General features: G+C 42.1%; 7 protein-coding genes across 8 annotated transcripts; all 7 read left to right on the forward strand.

The window, feature by feature from the left end:
• Positions 1-682: 682 nt before the first annotated feature.
• On the forward strand, positions 683-1,999 carry RB195_024764 (uncharacterized protein; the record flags this gene model as incomplete). The annotated part of the gene is made up of 1 exon (XM_064212656.1): positions 683-1,999. One exon carries the CDS (start codon positions 683-685, stop codon positions 1,997-1,999), a length of 1,317 nt encoding a protein of 438 aa, XP_064068537.1.
• A 378-nt stretch (positions 2,000-2,377) lies between these two features.
• Positions 2,378-3,060, forward strand: RB195_024765 (uncharacterized protein; the record flags this gene model as incomplete). 2 transcript variants are annotated; one of them, XM_064212657.1, is made up of 2 exons in its annotated part: positions 2,378-2,483; positions 2,777-3,060. In XM_064212657.1, 2 exons carry the CDS (start codon positions 2,378-2,380, stop codon positions 3,058-3,060), a joined length of 390 nt encoding a protein of 129 aa, XP_064068538.1. The 2 variants fall into 2 exon arrangements, with proteins under 2 accessions (XP_064068538.1, XP_064068539.1); XM_064212658.1 differs by lacking the exon at positions 2,777-3,060 and adding an exon at positions 2,605-2,738.
• On the forward strand, positions 2,761-3,060 carry RB195_024766 (uncharacterized protein; the record flags this gene model as incomplete). The annotated part of the gene is made up of 1 exon (XM_064212659.1): positions 2,761-3,060. The coding sequence occupies one exon, from the start codon at positions 2,761-2,763 to the stop codon at positions 3,058-3,060; it is 300 nt and encodes a 99-aa protein (XP_064068540.1).
• Positions 3,061-3,120: 60 nt separating this feature from the next.
• On the forward strand, positions 3,121-3,492 carry RB195_024767 (uncharacterized protein; the record flags this gene model as incomplete). Its single annotated transcript, XM_064212660.1, has 1 exon — positions 3,121-3,492. One exon carries the CDS (start codon positions 3,121-3,123, stop codon positions 3,490-3,492), a length of 372 nt encoding a protein of 123 aa, XP_064068541.1.
• A 1,354-nt stretch (positions 3,493-4,846) lies between these two features.
• Positions 4,847-5,239, forward strand: RB195_024768 (uncharacterized protein; the record flags this gene model as incomplete). Its single annotated transcript, XM_064212661.1, has 1 exon — positions 4,847-5,239. One exon carries the CDS (start codon positions 4,847-4,849, stop codon positions 5,237-5,239), a length of 393 nt encoding a protein of 130 aa, XP_064068542.1.
• Positions 5,240-11,818: 6,579 nt separating this feature from the next.
• RB195_024769 (uncharacterized protein) lies at positions 11,819-12,238 on the forward strand (the record flags this gene model as incomplete). Its single annotated transcript, XM_064212662.1, has 1 exon — positions 11,819-12,238. One exon carries the CDS (start codon positions 11,819-11,821, stop codon positions 12,236-12,238), a length of 420 nt encoding a protein of 139 aa, XP_064068543.1.
• Positions 12,239-13,298: 1,060 nt separating this feature from the next.
• RB195_024770 (uncharacterized protein) lies at positions 13,299-13,613 on the forward strand (the record flags this gene model as incomplete). Its single annotated transcript, XM_064212663.1, has 1 exon — positions 13,299-13,613. The coding sequence occupies one exon, from the start codon at positions 13,299-13,301 to the stop codon at positions 13,611-13,613; it is 315 nt and encodes a 104-aa protein (XP_064068544.1).
• Between the last annotated feature and the right edge of the window lie 3,220 nt (positions 13,614-16,833).

The raw sequence follows: 16,833 nt of genomic DNA on the forward strand, positions 1-16,833 counted from the left end.
GGTAGTTTGCAAATTTTGGAGTATACATTCACATAAAAGTTTATTTAACCTCACTAACATATGAAAGAAACTATCTTGCCTTATCAAAGCCAACATCGATGGCGACATAACTTTGGACAATGGATAAAAGGTAGACTGCTCGCCTGTCAGATGCATGGCGATGGTCTGCGCCTCACCGGTGCAGACTTTTGCATCACTATAGAGTATTTTCCACGGATCTCCCTCACTAGAGGGATCATAGCCGGTTAGTCGCGAAGCTACGTGGCGCGTCCCCGGGTGGCGGATAGGGGGCTAATCGCGGACCAAAAGCGACCTTGTGCTTGCCCAGAGACGCAGGTGGATTCCCTGTTTCTGCTGAGCCAGGACTGACTCATGACATCTTTGCATCCCGCACGTCGGTCCGGTCAAAAGCCTGCAATCAAGTGACTAGGAGGTGCAAGGGAGGCGGTTTGGAGTCCTCTCCAACAAATAAGCTCCACATGTCCACTCCGGGAGAACGGAAGTTCTCCCGGAAACTCATGGGACTAGGGGCTTGCAACCTGCCCATGGGTTTAAAAATTTTTATGCAAAACACAGTAATAGAAAAGAGTCTCCTGATTCCGGAGGAAAGCCTGGTAGGGTAGCGCCAGGTAGGACGGGGTTGCAGGAGTCACATAGGCTACCGAAACGGAAAAGGACTAGGATGACGATATGTACTTATCACGCACGTACGCTTGCATCGGAAGCGACCATCGAAGATCTGATGATGCAAGCCAAGAAGATCAAGTACAACGTCATCGGACTGACCGAGACGAGACGACGTCACCCTCTCAACGCCGTATATGAAACTGGAGAAGAACTGTTATTAGGAACATACGACAGTAGAGGAGTTGGTGGAATTGGCGCCCTTGTCAACACGAGTATGGCAAAGAACATCGACTCTTTCGAACAACTTACGACCCGAATCGGACGTCTGCATATGAGAAGATGTGGTTCAACACCAGCTTTGACTATCTTCGTCGCTTACGCTCCAACATCAAGCTACGAAGAAGAAGAAGTCGAAGCTTTCTATATGGACCTGGAGAAGTTCTACCGAGAAGATCATGCCTTCTACAAGGCCATAATTGGCGATTTCAACGCCAAAGTTGGCCCAAGAAGAACGCCGGAGGAACTTCACATCGGGACCTACGGCCTACAATGGAATGACCAGGGGGAGAAGCTCTCCGAGTTCATCATGACGACTGAGGCCATGCATGGGAACTCCCAATTCCAGAAGCCCTCCTCTCTATGCTGGACGTGGAAGTCACCCGGTGGAGGGTACCGTAATGAAATAGGCCACATCATCGTCAATAAAAGGTTCTGCCTGACGGACGTCGCTGTTGTACCAAAGTTCTATACAGGATCGGACCATCGCCTCCTCCGAGGAAGATTTTCTTTCACAAGGAGAGCCGAGAAAGCCGCCAAGTTCACAGGGAGAAATCCCAGAACTATCATTAACATGGATCTCTTCGCCACGCTAGCCGGCTTTTGGGAGGATTCCGGAATGGACAATATCGGCGAGGAATATGACCGGCTCGTTGAACACCTTCACGACTGCGCGAAGAAGGCTGCGAGTTCTAAAACCACCAAGAGATGCCTGTCTTTTGAAACTCTTGAGCTGTTACGCCAGCGTGGAGCAGCACGAGCCGCAGGCAATCAAGAACCCACGTCCGTGCTCGCAAGGCTTTGCAGAGAGGCGATAAAGGAAGACCTTAAAGAGAGAAGAGCAGAAGTACTGGCTGAAGCTGCAGAGGAGGAGAAAAGGATCCGCTATGCCCGTCGAGACTTCGTCGGTCGCAAGACAAGGATGACTGCTCTCCGGAACCCGAAGGGAACAACCATTGCATCGAGAAGGGGGATGGAGAAAATCATCGACTTCTACTCCGATCTCTTCGACAGCCATGTCCACTTGCCTCCTCACCATCTGAGGGAAGACGACATGTCATTCCAGAGGTTCTCCCGTCCGAAATACGACATGTAAGAAATCGTACGGCACCTGGTCCCGTCAGAATAAGACCAGTTCTTCAGAACAACTGAAGAACCTTCCGCCAGTACTCATCAACACCCTGGCGAGGCTCTTTACACATTACCTGTCTGAATGCAAGGTTCCTAAACAGTGGAAGACCAGCAAGACCGTGTTGCTGTATAAAAAGGGAGATCCACATTACATCGGCAACTATCGTCCAATCTGCTTACTGTCCGTCATCCACAAGCTCTTTACAAGAGTGATCCTTAATAGCATTGAAAAAGACTTGGATGAAGGACAGCCATGCAAGCAAGCAAGGTTTCAAAAAGGATTCAACACGATTGACCAATCCACACTGTTTCGAAACTCATCGAGGTATCACGAGAGCACAAGATGCTGCTCTGTCTCACCTTCATTGACTTGAAGAAGGCCTTCAACTCATTTGAGAGCGGTAGTGGAGGCCTTGGACAACCAATGCGTCCCTACTCAGTACATAAAGGTATTTGGAGAGTTGTACAGTAACTTCACGACCGGAATTTCGCCATTCTACAAGAATATCATCATTGACGTAAAGAGGGGAGTCCGACAGGGTGATACAATCTCACCCAAAATATTCACAGCCACCCTCGAGAACGCAATGCGAAAGTTGGAATGGGACGACATGGGAGTGAAGGTCGACGGTCGGCAGCTACACCATTTGCGCTTTGCTGATGACATCGTACTGATAACACCTAGCATCAGCCACGAATGCTGACCGAATTCGACGAAACATGTGGATGCATCGGTCTTCAGCTGAATCTAGACAAGACGATGTTCATGTGGAACGGATGGGTCTCGGATGCCCCATTCACGCCCAACGGAACGAACATATCCGAATGCACCAGCTACGTTTATCTGGTCAGGAATTGAGCATGATGAACGACCTGACCTCCGAGCTGGGCAGGAGGAGACGAGCGGCTTGGGGAGCGTATAAGAGCATCGAGGATGTAGTGAAGAAGACCAGGAACACCTGGTCCCGTGCTCACCTCTTCAACACCACCGTACTTCCTACTTTTACCTATGCTTCGGAAACCTAGGCATTTTGCAAGCAGGAAGAAAACGCGGTGAGCGTCATTGAACGCGCAATTGAGAGAGTGATGCTAGGAGTATCCCGTTTCACGCAAGCGAAAGACGGGATTCGAAGTTCTCTTCTACGTCAGCGATCGAAGATTAGAGACGCCGCCGTGTTTGCCAAGAAAAGTAAAATAAAGTGGGCCGGACACGTGATGCGCCTTAACGACAACCGTTGGACCAGAGCCTGGGTTCCCCGCGATATTAAGCGCACTACAGGAGAACCGCCGACCCGATGGTCAGATTTCTTCACGAAGTCCTTCAAAGAAAAGTATGATGCTCTTCGTCTCCCACGCGAAAGGAGGAACCACTGGGCTACTCTGACACGCGACCGGGACAAATTGAAGAATTACTGGCGCCCGCTCGACCAGTTCGAAGATCAACGGGAGTCAACGTGATCAAGGTGATGGAGTATTTTCGTGACACACAGACAAACAAACACATACACATACACACACGGACTAAGCTCGTTATTATATTAGCATGATAGAAATCAAAATCAGAAAATATTATTTTATCATATCGTAACTGCCTGCGTGGTCTGTGTAGTTACACAAGCGCCGTTATATTCGACGCCATCCATTTCCGCCCAGGTCGACTTTTATACGCTTGTTAAACTGAGCGCTTATTATCGGAAATTAAGGATAAAAAGTAAATCATTCTATTTAATTGAAAGATATGTCGTCAGAAGCGTAACTCATCTAAAGTGGATCGTCTAAGTGGAGGCGAAATGATCCACCCTTTCAACTTTAGCCCCTTTCTTTTTTTAGTGACGTTTTAGAGAGTGGCAGGGTGAGTGACAAGAGGGATATGCGTGAACTACATTGGCCTCATTTAAAAACTCCACACAGATAAGGATTATAACAAAAACATACAGCAGAAAAAATAATAACACGCATATATTTCCACAATCCCATAAGTTCACGCATGTTCCTATCTCGGAACACGACAATTGATAATTTGTAATGTTCGTTGCAATACTGCCCCCTCCTTGCCGACTATATGGCAAGGAGGCAAATTAAGGATAAAAAGTAAATCATTCTATTTAATTGAAAGATATGTCGTCAGAAGCGTAACTCATCTAAAGTGGATCGTCTAAGTGGAGGCGAGAGCCGGAGCAGGCCGGCAATCTTTTCTGTGCTCTTCACTTCTTTGCATCTATTTGATAAACATTACCACTAAACCACCATTTTCTTTCTTGGGTATGAAATCCCATATTATCGTGAACCATCACAACTCACGCGCACAACACATTTCACGCCCTATCTGTTCTACATAAATTCGTAGTGCAAAAATATGTGTTCAACACGATGTCTTTCAACGACTTCAGTGTTCAACTTCCAACTGTAACAACTGTATGCACAGCGACTTTATGTCCTTATTACTATGTATACATCCTTTAAGCTCCTCTCTACATTGTATCTTTTATCGCTTCATTTTTATCTGTTCTCTACATAAGTGCAGCAAGCTCCTCAGCTGCCCACAGCAAGCCCCTAGCTGTGCAACATCGTGTCTTTGGTTTTCCATAGAAACCCTATGGCCCATAGCGCCAAAATTTTTCAAACACTTCTGGAGAAATTTTTGCTCTACAAAAAAGAGTGTAACCCATTCGGGTTACACTCTTTTTTGTAGAGCAAAAAAAACGAGGAGATGTTTGAGGCATATTTGACCTCAACCAACCTTATAAAAGGTAGTATAAAAACTATCGAACAGAGTAGAAACTCGCTGCAGTCACTGATAGACAAACTGCAGATGGAATATAATGATTCGAGAACAAAAGACAACAAAAAGGAGCTCGAAAAAGAATTCGAGGAAATTGAAAGTGAAACAAAACTCACTGATATCATAGCAAGAGCAAATGAAATGATATTCAAGCTAGAAGCGAGAGCCACAGAAGCAACAAATCAAGCTGATAAATTCGCAAGGAAGTTGGGAATAAAATTACATAGAAAACAACCAATAGTAACGCATCTTGAAGATGCAAATAATCGATCGCCACAAACGGGAAGTGCCAGAACGGGAACAGATCAAAATAATGACGAAACCTTCAGCCCAGATGACGTAATACAGAGGATCATTCTGATACTAGCAGAAATGCGATCGAAGAAGAGTTCATATGTAGAATTCTCAAACCAAGTCAAATGAAACTTCCTAGGTTTTGGGGAGATGAAGAAGAATTTCCAGAGTTCTGGAGAAAGAATACTGGAGAATTTTCCGTACAGTACTGTGGAAAATGTCCTTATATCTATCCAAGAAATGGAAGATGTGAAAGTGGAAAACGTTATAGAGCAACTCGAAAAAAAGATCAACGCTAAGAAATTCGTTGAGTCAAGATTAGAAGGTCGTTTTAAGACCGAAAACACAGAAATAAAAAAAAAATCAAACTCTTCTGTGCATAATTGCAGAACAGTAACAGATATCCAACAAAAAAACGCAAAATATTGAATGATTACCTCCGAGATTCCATAATCGAAGAGGTACATGAACCAGTCAAAAACGCGGCTGGCACCAATTATATGCCACACTCCGGATTGTGGAAAATTTCAAAAACGAAAGCTCTCAGAATCGTATTTGATGCATCCTCGAAACAAAGAGGTAAACTATCATTAAATCATGTAATTCACACGGGTGAATCTTTCGATAATAAAATTCATGATATCCTTATTCGCAGTCGTATTAGCAAGTTTATTTTAACATGCGATATCGAAGTTGCTTTCACTCAGACCAGAATAAACGAGCACAACGACCTTTGTCACTTTCTGTGGGTCAAAGACATCAATCGCTTGCCGACAAAGGACAACATAGCTGTCTACAGATTTAACCGTTTGCCATTCGGCGTTACCGCATCTCCGAGCATATTGAATATGGCAATTCTTGCTTACTTAAATGCAAAGAATTCACATGAAATAGCAAGATACATTTATGTTGATAACATTTTATTGACAGCTGCACCTGAGCAGCAACCTTTGAAGAAGTATGTCGAATCAAAAAATCTTTTCAAGGAAATTGTATGAACCTACGAGAACATGTGTCAAATTCTCAGATAGTAAATGAAGGAATCCATGAGAAAGACATCACCTTCTGATGTTATCAAATTCTTAGGTGTTAAATATAACATAGAAACTGATGAGTTTAACGTGAAAGTGAATATTCCGTCGAAAACATTACTTACTAAGCGAGATGTGTAATAAATTCTGCCTACGATCCTGTAGGTGTAACTACGCCATTTCTTATCAATTTGAAATCGCTTATGCGAGAAATATATGACACTGGAATTAAGTGGAATGACTATGTTAATCAAATAATGACTAATAGATGGAACTCCATCTGCGAAGAGATTAATGGTGCAAGTATCAGCATTTTCAGGTCAATTCTCACAGAAGTGCGAAACCTTCACACTTCAAAAACAGATTTATGAATATTTTGTGATGCAAGCAATCTTGCTATATCAAGATGCGCTTTCTTGCGGCATAATAATGACACTAACGAGGTAACGCAACTTAGCGGAAAGTCAAAGTTGACTCCCAAAAAATGCCGCAAACAATTCAAAGGTTAGAATTGCTTGGAATACTCATTGGAATGAGATCGGGAAAAGTATCTTAGAAAATCTTGATCACAATATAGATCATTTAATTTTGTCACTGAATGTGAAATCGCTCTACAATGGATTGACTCCTCTCGAAAACTTCCAGCTTTCATCATCAGTCAGAAAGACCTAATTGAAAAAATTAGATCTCATGTTGAGAGCAAACGCATTTCCGTGAACTTTTTCCATGTTCCTAGAGATAACAATCCAGCAGATGCAGGGACACGAGGTCTTACATCATCTCAACTCGACTCACATAACTGGGTGAGAGGGCCGTAATGGCTGGCTCTAGAGCCATCTAACTGGAAACTACGCTTTATCGATACTTTGAATGGAAAAGAAGTAATGGAAGAAGTGGAAGAATTTGAAAATCACAATGTTGAAGAGTCTGAAAGTAATAATGATAATGCAAACTCAATGTTCGCAGATCTATCGAGATTTTCACGCTTCAAGACAGCGAACTGTATCTAGAGTTGCAAAAGTGCTGCACAAATGGAGCACTGGGGAACGGTCAAGAGGTGCCCGTATGATGTGCCGCCGCGTATCCAGGAGGCTAATGAGCGTCGTTAATTGCACCGCGCGTCTCCTGACACCGTCATAATCGCTACAGTAGCCTGATTGCTCCTCTTGTGCTATGTCTTCAAGAGCCCTCCCACGCCACGCTTCCCACCCATTTCGCCGCGTCTACCGCTCTTACGACGATTTTTTTTTTCGCCGCGCCTGCAGTTCTTATGATGCGCTTTTAAAATCGAACGGAAAGGAAAGTACCTGGTATTAGATGCTGTTTGAAGGTCTACATAAAGTGCGCTTGTAAGTTAATATAAAAGAAGGAAAGAATGAAAGAGTTTGTACAAGTGATATGCCATTTAGAAATGCGAGTGAAAACGAAATTATCCTGTTTCGACTTGTTAGGTGGAAAACATTCATCCATTTTTGGAAATGCAAGAGATGTTTCAAAAAATGTCCCGCTGATCGGTGTTATGCTATCTTCTTTACTTTTTTTTTCGCTTTCTAAGGATTTCTTTTTGCTTATCTAGCTGGGAGAAATTGGCAACCAACGATTAAGGAGACGCGGATAATGCCTCGCAGACGTACACAGTACCTAAAGGTATATCGAAACTATAAAGGCCTCTGTTGGCCACTAATATACCTAACCTGTCATATTGATTTTATGCAGGGAATAGATAGAAATGAAGCAATAAAACGCTACTGAAAGAAGTTTGAAGAACCAAACAAAGTTTCATTATATAAAACTGTATAAAGCGTACAAATAAGTATTGAAATGTTTGACATGCGCTGTACATAAACATTATATCTATGTAAAATTTTGAAAAGGTAAAATGTAGAAAGGAGTTAAAGAATGTATACAAAGTAATAAGCGCATAATGTTGCTGTTATTTTAGCTGTTGCAGTTGAAACTTGAACACGAATTCGAATGCATCGTGGCAAACACATACTTATGCACTGCTAGTTTATATAGAAGATTTAGGGCATGAAATGTGTTAAATTATGAGATGTGTGAAAATACACGCATGTTATTTTTTTCCCTGGAGCATCTTTTTGAGATAATTTTTACTTGTGTAAAGTTAAATTGGATAGAAGGATCTACTTCTTCTCTTTTATTCCCAATAATACGCGCTTAGCTTACTGTGAATATGTTGCATCAACTTTTCACTTCTCTCTTCCGAATTCGCAGTTTAAACCGCTCCATCGCGACACGAACATCGCACACGGTGTTGGTTCGAGGTAGTAGGGAGGGGGGGGGGGGGGGGGTAGGTGATCTCAGGCGGTCGTTGAGGACGTAAAGCTGGTGGAGCCGTAATTACGCGGAAGAGCACGGTGCTTAAGGGAGGACAGGAGCAGTCAGCCGGTTTTCACGGGTAGTTCTTGTCCCGCAGCCATGGAGCAATCGATGTAATACTACTAGATTGACATCAATTTCAATATCTACAGTCTCGTGCTTTGACCTGGACTCGGTACTGAAATTAATCATAGCATCATTTCATAAGAATGTTAACATGAAAAAAAATGTAGAAACGGTTTCTGAATCAAATAGTAAAAGATGAAAATGGAATCATGATGGAAAGATACAAATCAAGAATTCGAAATTCAAATCTATCTTTAGATACAAAAATGCCTATTTATATCGATAATGACTCTGACCTTGCTAGACTCATTATTATAAACTTGCATTGCAACAATTCTCATTCACAAAGCACTCACAAAACTCTCAGCAACTGATCTTTCGGAAATTCAACTCAGACCTATTGATTTTCTGCAATGAAATTTCAAATTCTCAATTCCAAACTCTGAATTGTCCAACTTCAGAAACGATCCCACATTTGAGCCAGAGTTGATACAAACAGCTGCTCAAGCTTACGAAGCGCTTGCATCTTCAGAAAACATTACAACAAAGTTCTGGGAGAAATGAACACTGAATATCTAACCATTTTACGTGACAGCCACAGATGTCAATTGAATCAGAAATGTCATGTGAGTAAAATTCCAGAAATAGGTGGAATTGTACTAGTTGAACAGGAATCACTACCCAGAGGACAATGGTTTACGTAAAATAGAAGATTTAGTAAGAGGCGCAGACGGCATGATAAGGTCCGCTAAAATTCTGATACTTAGATGCAAAATTTTGCAAAGACCAGTTAATAAAATATATCCTCTAGAAATTCGTTGTGTGCGACAAACAACAATCTCTGAGATCATGGATAATGATATCCATATCCCAACCACAATATCATCCATATCAATCTAGAAATCATCTAGCCTGAACCTCCAAATCTCGAGCTTTAGACGTCATTCGAGAATTCGAAACAAATCTCGACAGATCAATGACCCCTACTTCTGCTCGGTCAACAGTATCCTGCTTAATAACGGCAATGTTATCCTTGTTTCTAATCAACCCTGGTAATGCGCAACCAAACACCAGCATTACTTGTAACGAAGGTATCGCATTTATAACACCTCCTAGAGGACAATTCGAGTTGTGCTTTGATAGTGAATGCAAGTCATTCACAAATGTTAGGGGAGAAATTAGGTATACTCTTCCTGTTTCACCATTGGACAAGCCTGTAGCGGTAAAAATACGTCTCTACTTGAGAAACGAAGTAATAACAATGATGGAAAAATGTGAGCGTCATGAATTCTGCGCAGCATCTTCAACAATATTGAGTAGAGCACTCTTAGGAAATCCACGTTGTTGGCTGTTTGGCGCAGTTCTTACTGTATCCATAATCTTGCACTCTATTGTCGTAGCAATGATTGGTATGGCGTGATCCATACGCAACTGCCGTAAACAAAGGTGGAGAAGAACTAATGTACAAGTTGAGTGCGAACTAAGCACGTTCAAACCATCTCCTCTAATTGCAAACACTTTAATAGTAGTCACTTTGTTCACTTTAGCATTCAAAAGTGCTACATTCGCTTGTCAACATTGTTACACAAGGCACACCGCAGAAGTGGTGTGCGTCAAGAGGCAAATGCCTATTCGAATTTAGACAAGAAATACCCTTTAACAGAATAGATTTAGAAGTTTGTATTCAAATCAACCATTTAAATACTACAGTGGATATGATGAGAGTGAAAAATAACGGCATAAAACTCAATTGCCGCAAAGTTTCACTCTTCTTCACAAGAGACACGATGCACAAGTTTTTTCGCACCATGAGATGCGCTCACATGGGATCTTGTACACAAAACATTTGTAACAGAATGTACCTGAATAACACTATGCCAGAATGAGATATAGATACATTGCATGTGAAGAAAAATGCGACGGTATTGTCTGCGGATGTCTTCTCCCAATGCCAGCATGCTCATTCTTGCGTCTGGCACAAATACCAAAAAGTAAGTCAGTGTTTGAAATTGTGCGCTGCATGGAGTGGACGCCAACAGTGCAGGTTGACATCGAAATAACGATGTCTAACAGAGGAAAGGAAAAATCGATAATTCTGACACCCTACGTCACTCACAAGTACGATGAGCTATCGATTACCGCAGTTTCAATTCAAAAACTACATTTTCCTCTAATGGACAGGAGATTCGCTGTTTCCAAAAACGAGGCACTAATGTTGCCAAATGATTTTAGTCTCCCTGTGGAATGCGAGTCATACATCCAAGCGAAAGAAGAATTTTCAAAATGTGACAATCACAAGGTTTGTACTTATGAAAATCTAAAGGATCCTAGAGGATGCAAGCGCCCACTAGGTTCTATTAGGAACCTGCGTAAAGAGATCACAAATGTACTTTTCACTAAAACCCCGTTTGCAGAAATAAGGTTAGAAGAAGGAAATATCAACGCTTATACTCTCCAACATGAAACCACTATTGTTCTTGAGTCAAGCCTTATGTTTATTACATCATAGAGCAATCTTGTGATATAACATTTGAAGAAATAAAAGGTTGGTATAATTGCGTTGAAGGAGCACAAATTAAAGTCTCGTGCATAACTCGCATTAATGCCTGGGCAACTGTCCAGTGCGAATCTCAAGTGTTCTCCATCGAATGTGGACTATCGAACAAAGCTAGTGTAGTATATCTGGAGTTTAGTAACGCTCTGATGCAGCAAAAGTGTCACACGTCTTGCAATGGGCATGAGATAACATTTGATCTACGTGGGACACTTGTATACCATCCCAGAAGTAAGCGAAGTCAGGTTTATTCCGAAGAAAATAGCTAAGAAATCGCAAACGAGTACTTTGGAAAATTTGATCTACCTGGTCTTCAACCACTCTTAGAAGTTCTTAAAGAACACCTGAAGTTGGTCCTTGGAACGCTAGGTACCTTAGCAATAAGGGATCACCTATGTGCTGGAGCCCACCATCGTTATACTACCGATTAAAATTGTCGTTACACTGCTAAAACTGTTGATTCCATAATAATTCCCGTGCTAAAATTGTTTTGGGCATGTACAAGTAAGTGCTGTGATGCACTCTGCAAACATAAATCGTAAGGCATCCAACTAGGCTATATCGAACAGATCTAAATCATATAATATTCAATAACCTACACAGTAATCCGCATATAGCCATTACAAGACGACACCAGAGCTAAATCTGGTGGAAAGTGTTTACATAGCTGTACAAAAAGCCGTTAAAGATAGGTTGGGATCCTTATCTGTGGCCAATATGGAAGACTTTCTCGACGAAGTGGACACGACACCCGCCTTTGCCCTTATTTCTGCTGCAATTCGTGCGTTTGCTCACCGTTTTGAAGGTAGTCAGGACAATGTTCTCCGTCAGCTGGATGTCATCGAATCTGCCTGCTTAGAACTTCTCAAGCGTTCGGAGCCACGATCTCCATGTGCCTTTTGCACACTGGAACAAAATAGCGACATGCATCACAGTGCTAGATGCAGCAGATTCCCAGACGCTGTCGCCAGACCTCTGCAGGCAGCCAGACTTGCTCTATTTGAGCGCTGCCTCAAAGAGAAACATGGCAAAGACGACTGCGGTGTCAATTGCGTGCACTGCGGGTTACCGCATAACACGTTTTTGTGCAGCAGCCGTGATCGTCCCAGCGTGCCCCACAAACGTCGTCAGAACTAATGGTCCTCCCTACTCAACCTCTTACTATGCCCAACTGCTATCTCCACTCGTCAGCTCAAGTAAATAGCGACATTCTCCGGAAAGAAGAATTGGAAAACTCCGTGATATTAAAACACTTTTTCTTACATGTTGTATTGATCTACTTTTTTGTTGTGTCGCCGGAGTGTTCCGCTCTCGGAACACGACAATTGATAATTTGTAATGTTCGTTGCAATACTGCCCCCTCCTTGCCGACTATATGGCAAGGAGGCGGCGCGCCTGAATTGGAATGTTGTTTTTGTACTAGCCGGAGCAGACCGGCAATCTTTTCTGTGCTCTTCACTTCTTTGCATCTATTTGATAAACATTACCACTGGATCACCATTTTCTTTCTTGTGTATAAAATCCCATATTATCGTGAACCATCACAACTCACGCGCACAACACATTTCACGCCCTATCTGTTCTACATAAATTCGCAGTGCAAAAATATGTGTTCAACAAAATGTCTTTCAACGACTTCAGTATTCAACTTCCAACTGTAACAACTGTATGCACAGCGACTTTATGTCCTTATTACTTTGTGTACATCCTTTAAGCTCCTCCCTACATTTTATCTTTTATGTTTTATCGCTTCATTTCTATCTGTTCTCTGCATATAATCAATATGACGGGTTGGATATATTAGCGGCGAAGAGAGGAGTCTGTATCTGTCAGATACGTCTAGGTGCTAGAGCTGTGTTTAGGTTGAGGTGTTGTGCATGTTTGTCAGGCATCAGTCGCGCCTCTCCAGGCGTAGGATGCCAGTTTCACTTAACCAGGTTTGCAAAAAGAAATACCTAAAAAGCGAAAAAAAGTAAAGAAATATAGCATGACACCGAACAGTGTGACGTTTTTCAAAAGCACATCCTTTGTATATTAAGAGATGAGTGACTGGTTCCCATCTCACAATTCAGAACAAATAATAGCAAATGATAATAAACACTTCCACTCACAGCAAGCAGGGTTCCGAAAAAGGTCCAGTACGAATGACCACATACACACGGTTTCAAAACTCACAGAAGTATAGCGAGAGTACAAGATGCCGCTGTGTCTCACTTTCATCGATTTAGAGAAAGCCTTTGATACAGTTGAGACGGGAGCGGTCATGGAGGCCTTGGACAACCAAGGTGTCCCTACTCCATACATAAAGACATTTCGTCAGTTGTATAGCAATTTCACGACCAAAAGTTCCGCATTCTACAATAATGTCATGATCTGCGTGAAGAGAGGGGTCCGTCAGGGTGACACAATTTCACCCAAAATATTCAGTGTCACTCTCGAGAACGCGATGCGAGGATTGGAATGGGATGACATGGGAATGAAAGTTGTTCCGCTGTGTTCTCTCTGTGTTTGATTACAGATTTCAGTTTACTACATACAGTACGTTCAGTACGTAATTCCTCTACTTGAGATGAGAGGTTTTCATACATAAGGGTAAGACTGTCCTAAATAGAAGTCGGCAATTTCTCGTCATCCAGGATGGCATCCAAAGTAGATTTTAATCTATCTGATGTTTGTACTATGTGTACGGCTTCCACTTTCTTCGTGTCTGAACGAAAGAGCCGCGCACGGAAGTTTTAATCGGAGACATATCCAAAACGAAAAACACCTGTTTTAGTGTCGTAGTCGAAAAGTGGAACAAGTGGTTCCGCCGCAAGGACACGATATGGAACAACAATATAGAACCAACCGATGGAAGTCCGTAGGAATTCAAATAGTCCACAACAATATAAAGATATATGAGAGCAGTTATAAACACGACCTTCTCTGGTGAGAGTGAGAGTGAGAGTGACGACTAAATGTATCTTGTAAGTTGCAGACACATAGATTTTTCTCTGGATTTTATTTATCCAGCACGAATCCATCTCCGCTGGCGTTTCGTACTGGTCTGTAGAGCTGAATGTCACCACATTCTGAGTTGGCATCAACTCGCGTCTGAACTGACACCGTGTCAAGGTTGTGCAGTCTCCCTGGCTGCACACGTGCACCACGGACTGCAGTGCGCCACAGATTTTTTCGTTTTTTCTGGCACCGACGCTGGGCGAAAATGGGTGACTTCTGCGTGTTCCGTAGTCCTCGTTCTTGCTACGAAACGGCTTATCACACCCGCCTCCTCCGAGGCTAGCTTCCATTCCTTGGAGGAAAGCCACTTGAGAAAAGCCTAATCTATATGCGAACTGTCATATTACTCCAACCTGATAATCTCGAAGATTTTGGAAACTTATTGTTTCTATTCGCTTTGTCTCGAACTCATTTGCGTTGTCGTTTATTAAATTTTTATTTGCTCTTTCTTTAAAAGGAGTATTTCTGTTTTCAATGACTCTGATTCTGCTAAACCTAGTATGTAGAGTCACCGTGAGCTCGCTCACCAACAGCATACTGAGAACGTTGGCATGCTGTTGATGAGCATGATGTTGATGTTGTGGCAGCATTTCCGTGAACATTCTAAAGGTAAATTGAAATTATGTTTGGTAACTGCGTGAATCACAACAAGTTTCATTTATGTGCAAGTTTTCATGCCTTCCTATGCTTCCTAAATCCACTGTATGAGAAGAATGTTCTTAATCCTCACAATTAAGCTTTTCCGCATGAATGGCCCTCTTTACTGCATTCTTAACGTTATCTACTTCCTCATCAAAGCACTTGTGGACGTTCCTCATATGTTTGTACAGGTTTCGCAGCAGAAAACGTTCTTTCCCATAGATGTTGCAAGTAGCAGAGGTAAACATGGCGGAGCAGACTGAAGAATTTCATGTAATGAAGTAAATGGAGGAAGAAAAGGTGAGAGAAGACGTTCCACTATTACACAAAAAATGGAGTAAGAGAGGATAAAAGCAACAGATTATTTAATGTTCCGCCATCAAAGGAAAGAGAAAAAGGAGGAGAGCTAACAACGTCTGCTGTGGCGTACAGTTGAGACAGAACAGTAATCACTCTGAAGGAGGAACAGTTCCCTTACATACGACTAAGCTGACCTAGGACATTCTACAGCAGCCACTCTAAATGGGCTTACATACTACTGGGATGACCTTCTAGAACATCCTACGACATCCTCATATCTTTGTCCTCATATACATGTGCTCATCTACATATGCGACAATTGCGCGCTCCAGCCCCACTATCGCCCGACCGAGACAGGAACGCCGCGACGCAGCCGCTCCGCCCTGCGAAGTAGCCCCGGATGATGGTCCAGATGCCGGCACTCAACTCTTTGGCATTACTGTTCACGCTAACCATCAAAGGCTGTCTAAATCTCAATTTTTCGATCCCTTTTTCGAATTGAGAGCAAATAGATGTGAAAGAGTAGTTGTTCCGAGGGCAGAATTCGAAAAATTGACACACTTCCTTAAAATAAAATGGCAATTTGTTTGGCTACAAAGATAAAAGTAAAAGATCGTTCTTCCGACCTTTTACTTTTATTTTAGTATCTTGTATGTATCCTTTACTTTTTTTATGATCAAACGACTAAACGCAGATCAAGATTTCGCCAAGGTTTTCCCTTTCGCCACACTTATTCTATTTTTACTCGACTAGTATATGTTGAGGTGTCCTCATGGGTTTTCCTTGTGCAAATTCGTACGAAGTAAAAATGAAAAAAAGGAAACAGTTTTCATTCACTTGTCCAGTGCAGAAGAATATGGTTTTCAAAACATGTATGACAAATATTGTATTCTCGAAGCACCTGAAAGCTCTTCATTTTGTTTCGACTCATCGTTTAATGCTGGGTCCATTTTGAGGAGGTAACATCTTATCTACATTCTATTTATTTTGTCACTGCATACAGTTGGTCTAGAGAGTCACGACTTTGCCGTACACGTTCGTTACGGAATCTCTTGTGCAACTGCGGTAGCTGACTTCTTTCTTCACACCATTTATGACAATGGTTTGGTTTTTGTTTTTGGTGACTGTTCGGCGGTTATCATAAGGTTTACTTACTAACGATCTTATCTCACTATGCACAGAGACTTGCAAGAGCAAGAAGGTACTTGTTAATGATGTCACTCAGATCCTGCCGTATTATTTCTATTTATACCCTTAGGGTTAGTATCAGAACAACCACGAATAGCACCAAAAATGTGGCAATGTGCGGCTCTAGTTTTTTTTTTTTTTTTTTTTTTTTTGAATGGATGCAAAGGAGGAGAGGAGAGGGGTCTCCCTGTCCACATGACGAAGTATTCTAGTGCAGCCTGATTCCATGATGTAATTGTTCTTGTTTTTGTAGAATGTTGTAATCTTTGCTCTAACTGTTATCAAGTTGTAGTTATCAGACTTTTCGTGTTGTTGCTGACAACATCTTTCTCTGAAACCAGTGATTTTTTACGGTTCTTATTTGATGTCTTTGCCTACATCGTATGCACTTTTTAGGTGCCTTTTCAATTCGTGGGGTTGTTGAACTTGTAGTTGTTGTCTATTTTGTTGTCTTTGTTACTTTGTCTAATAAAAGTACATAGAAACGTGACAAACACATATGAATGAAAAGAATCAAAAAAGTCAAATCCAAACGTCCAGAGGAGGAAAAATGGTAGTTAAACGTCAGAAGGTAGTTAAAGATATCATACGGCGGCGGCCTGGTG

Source organism: Necator americanus, chromosome X (assembly GCF_031761385.1).
Source record: "Necator americanus strain Aroian chromosome X, whole genome shotgun sequence".
Taxonomy (NCBI): Eukaryota; Metazoa; Nematoda; class Chromadorea; order Rhabditida; family Ancylostomatidae; genus Necator; species Necator americanus.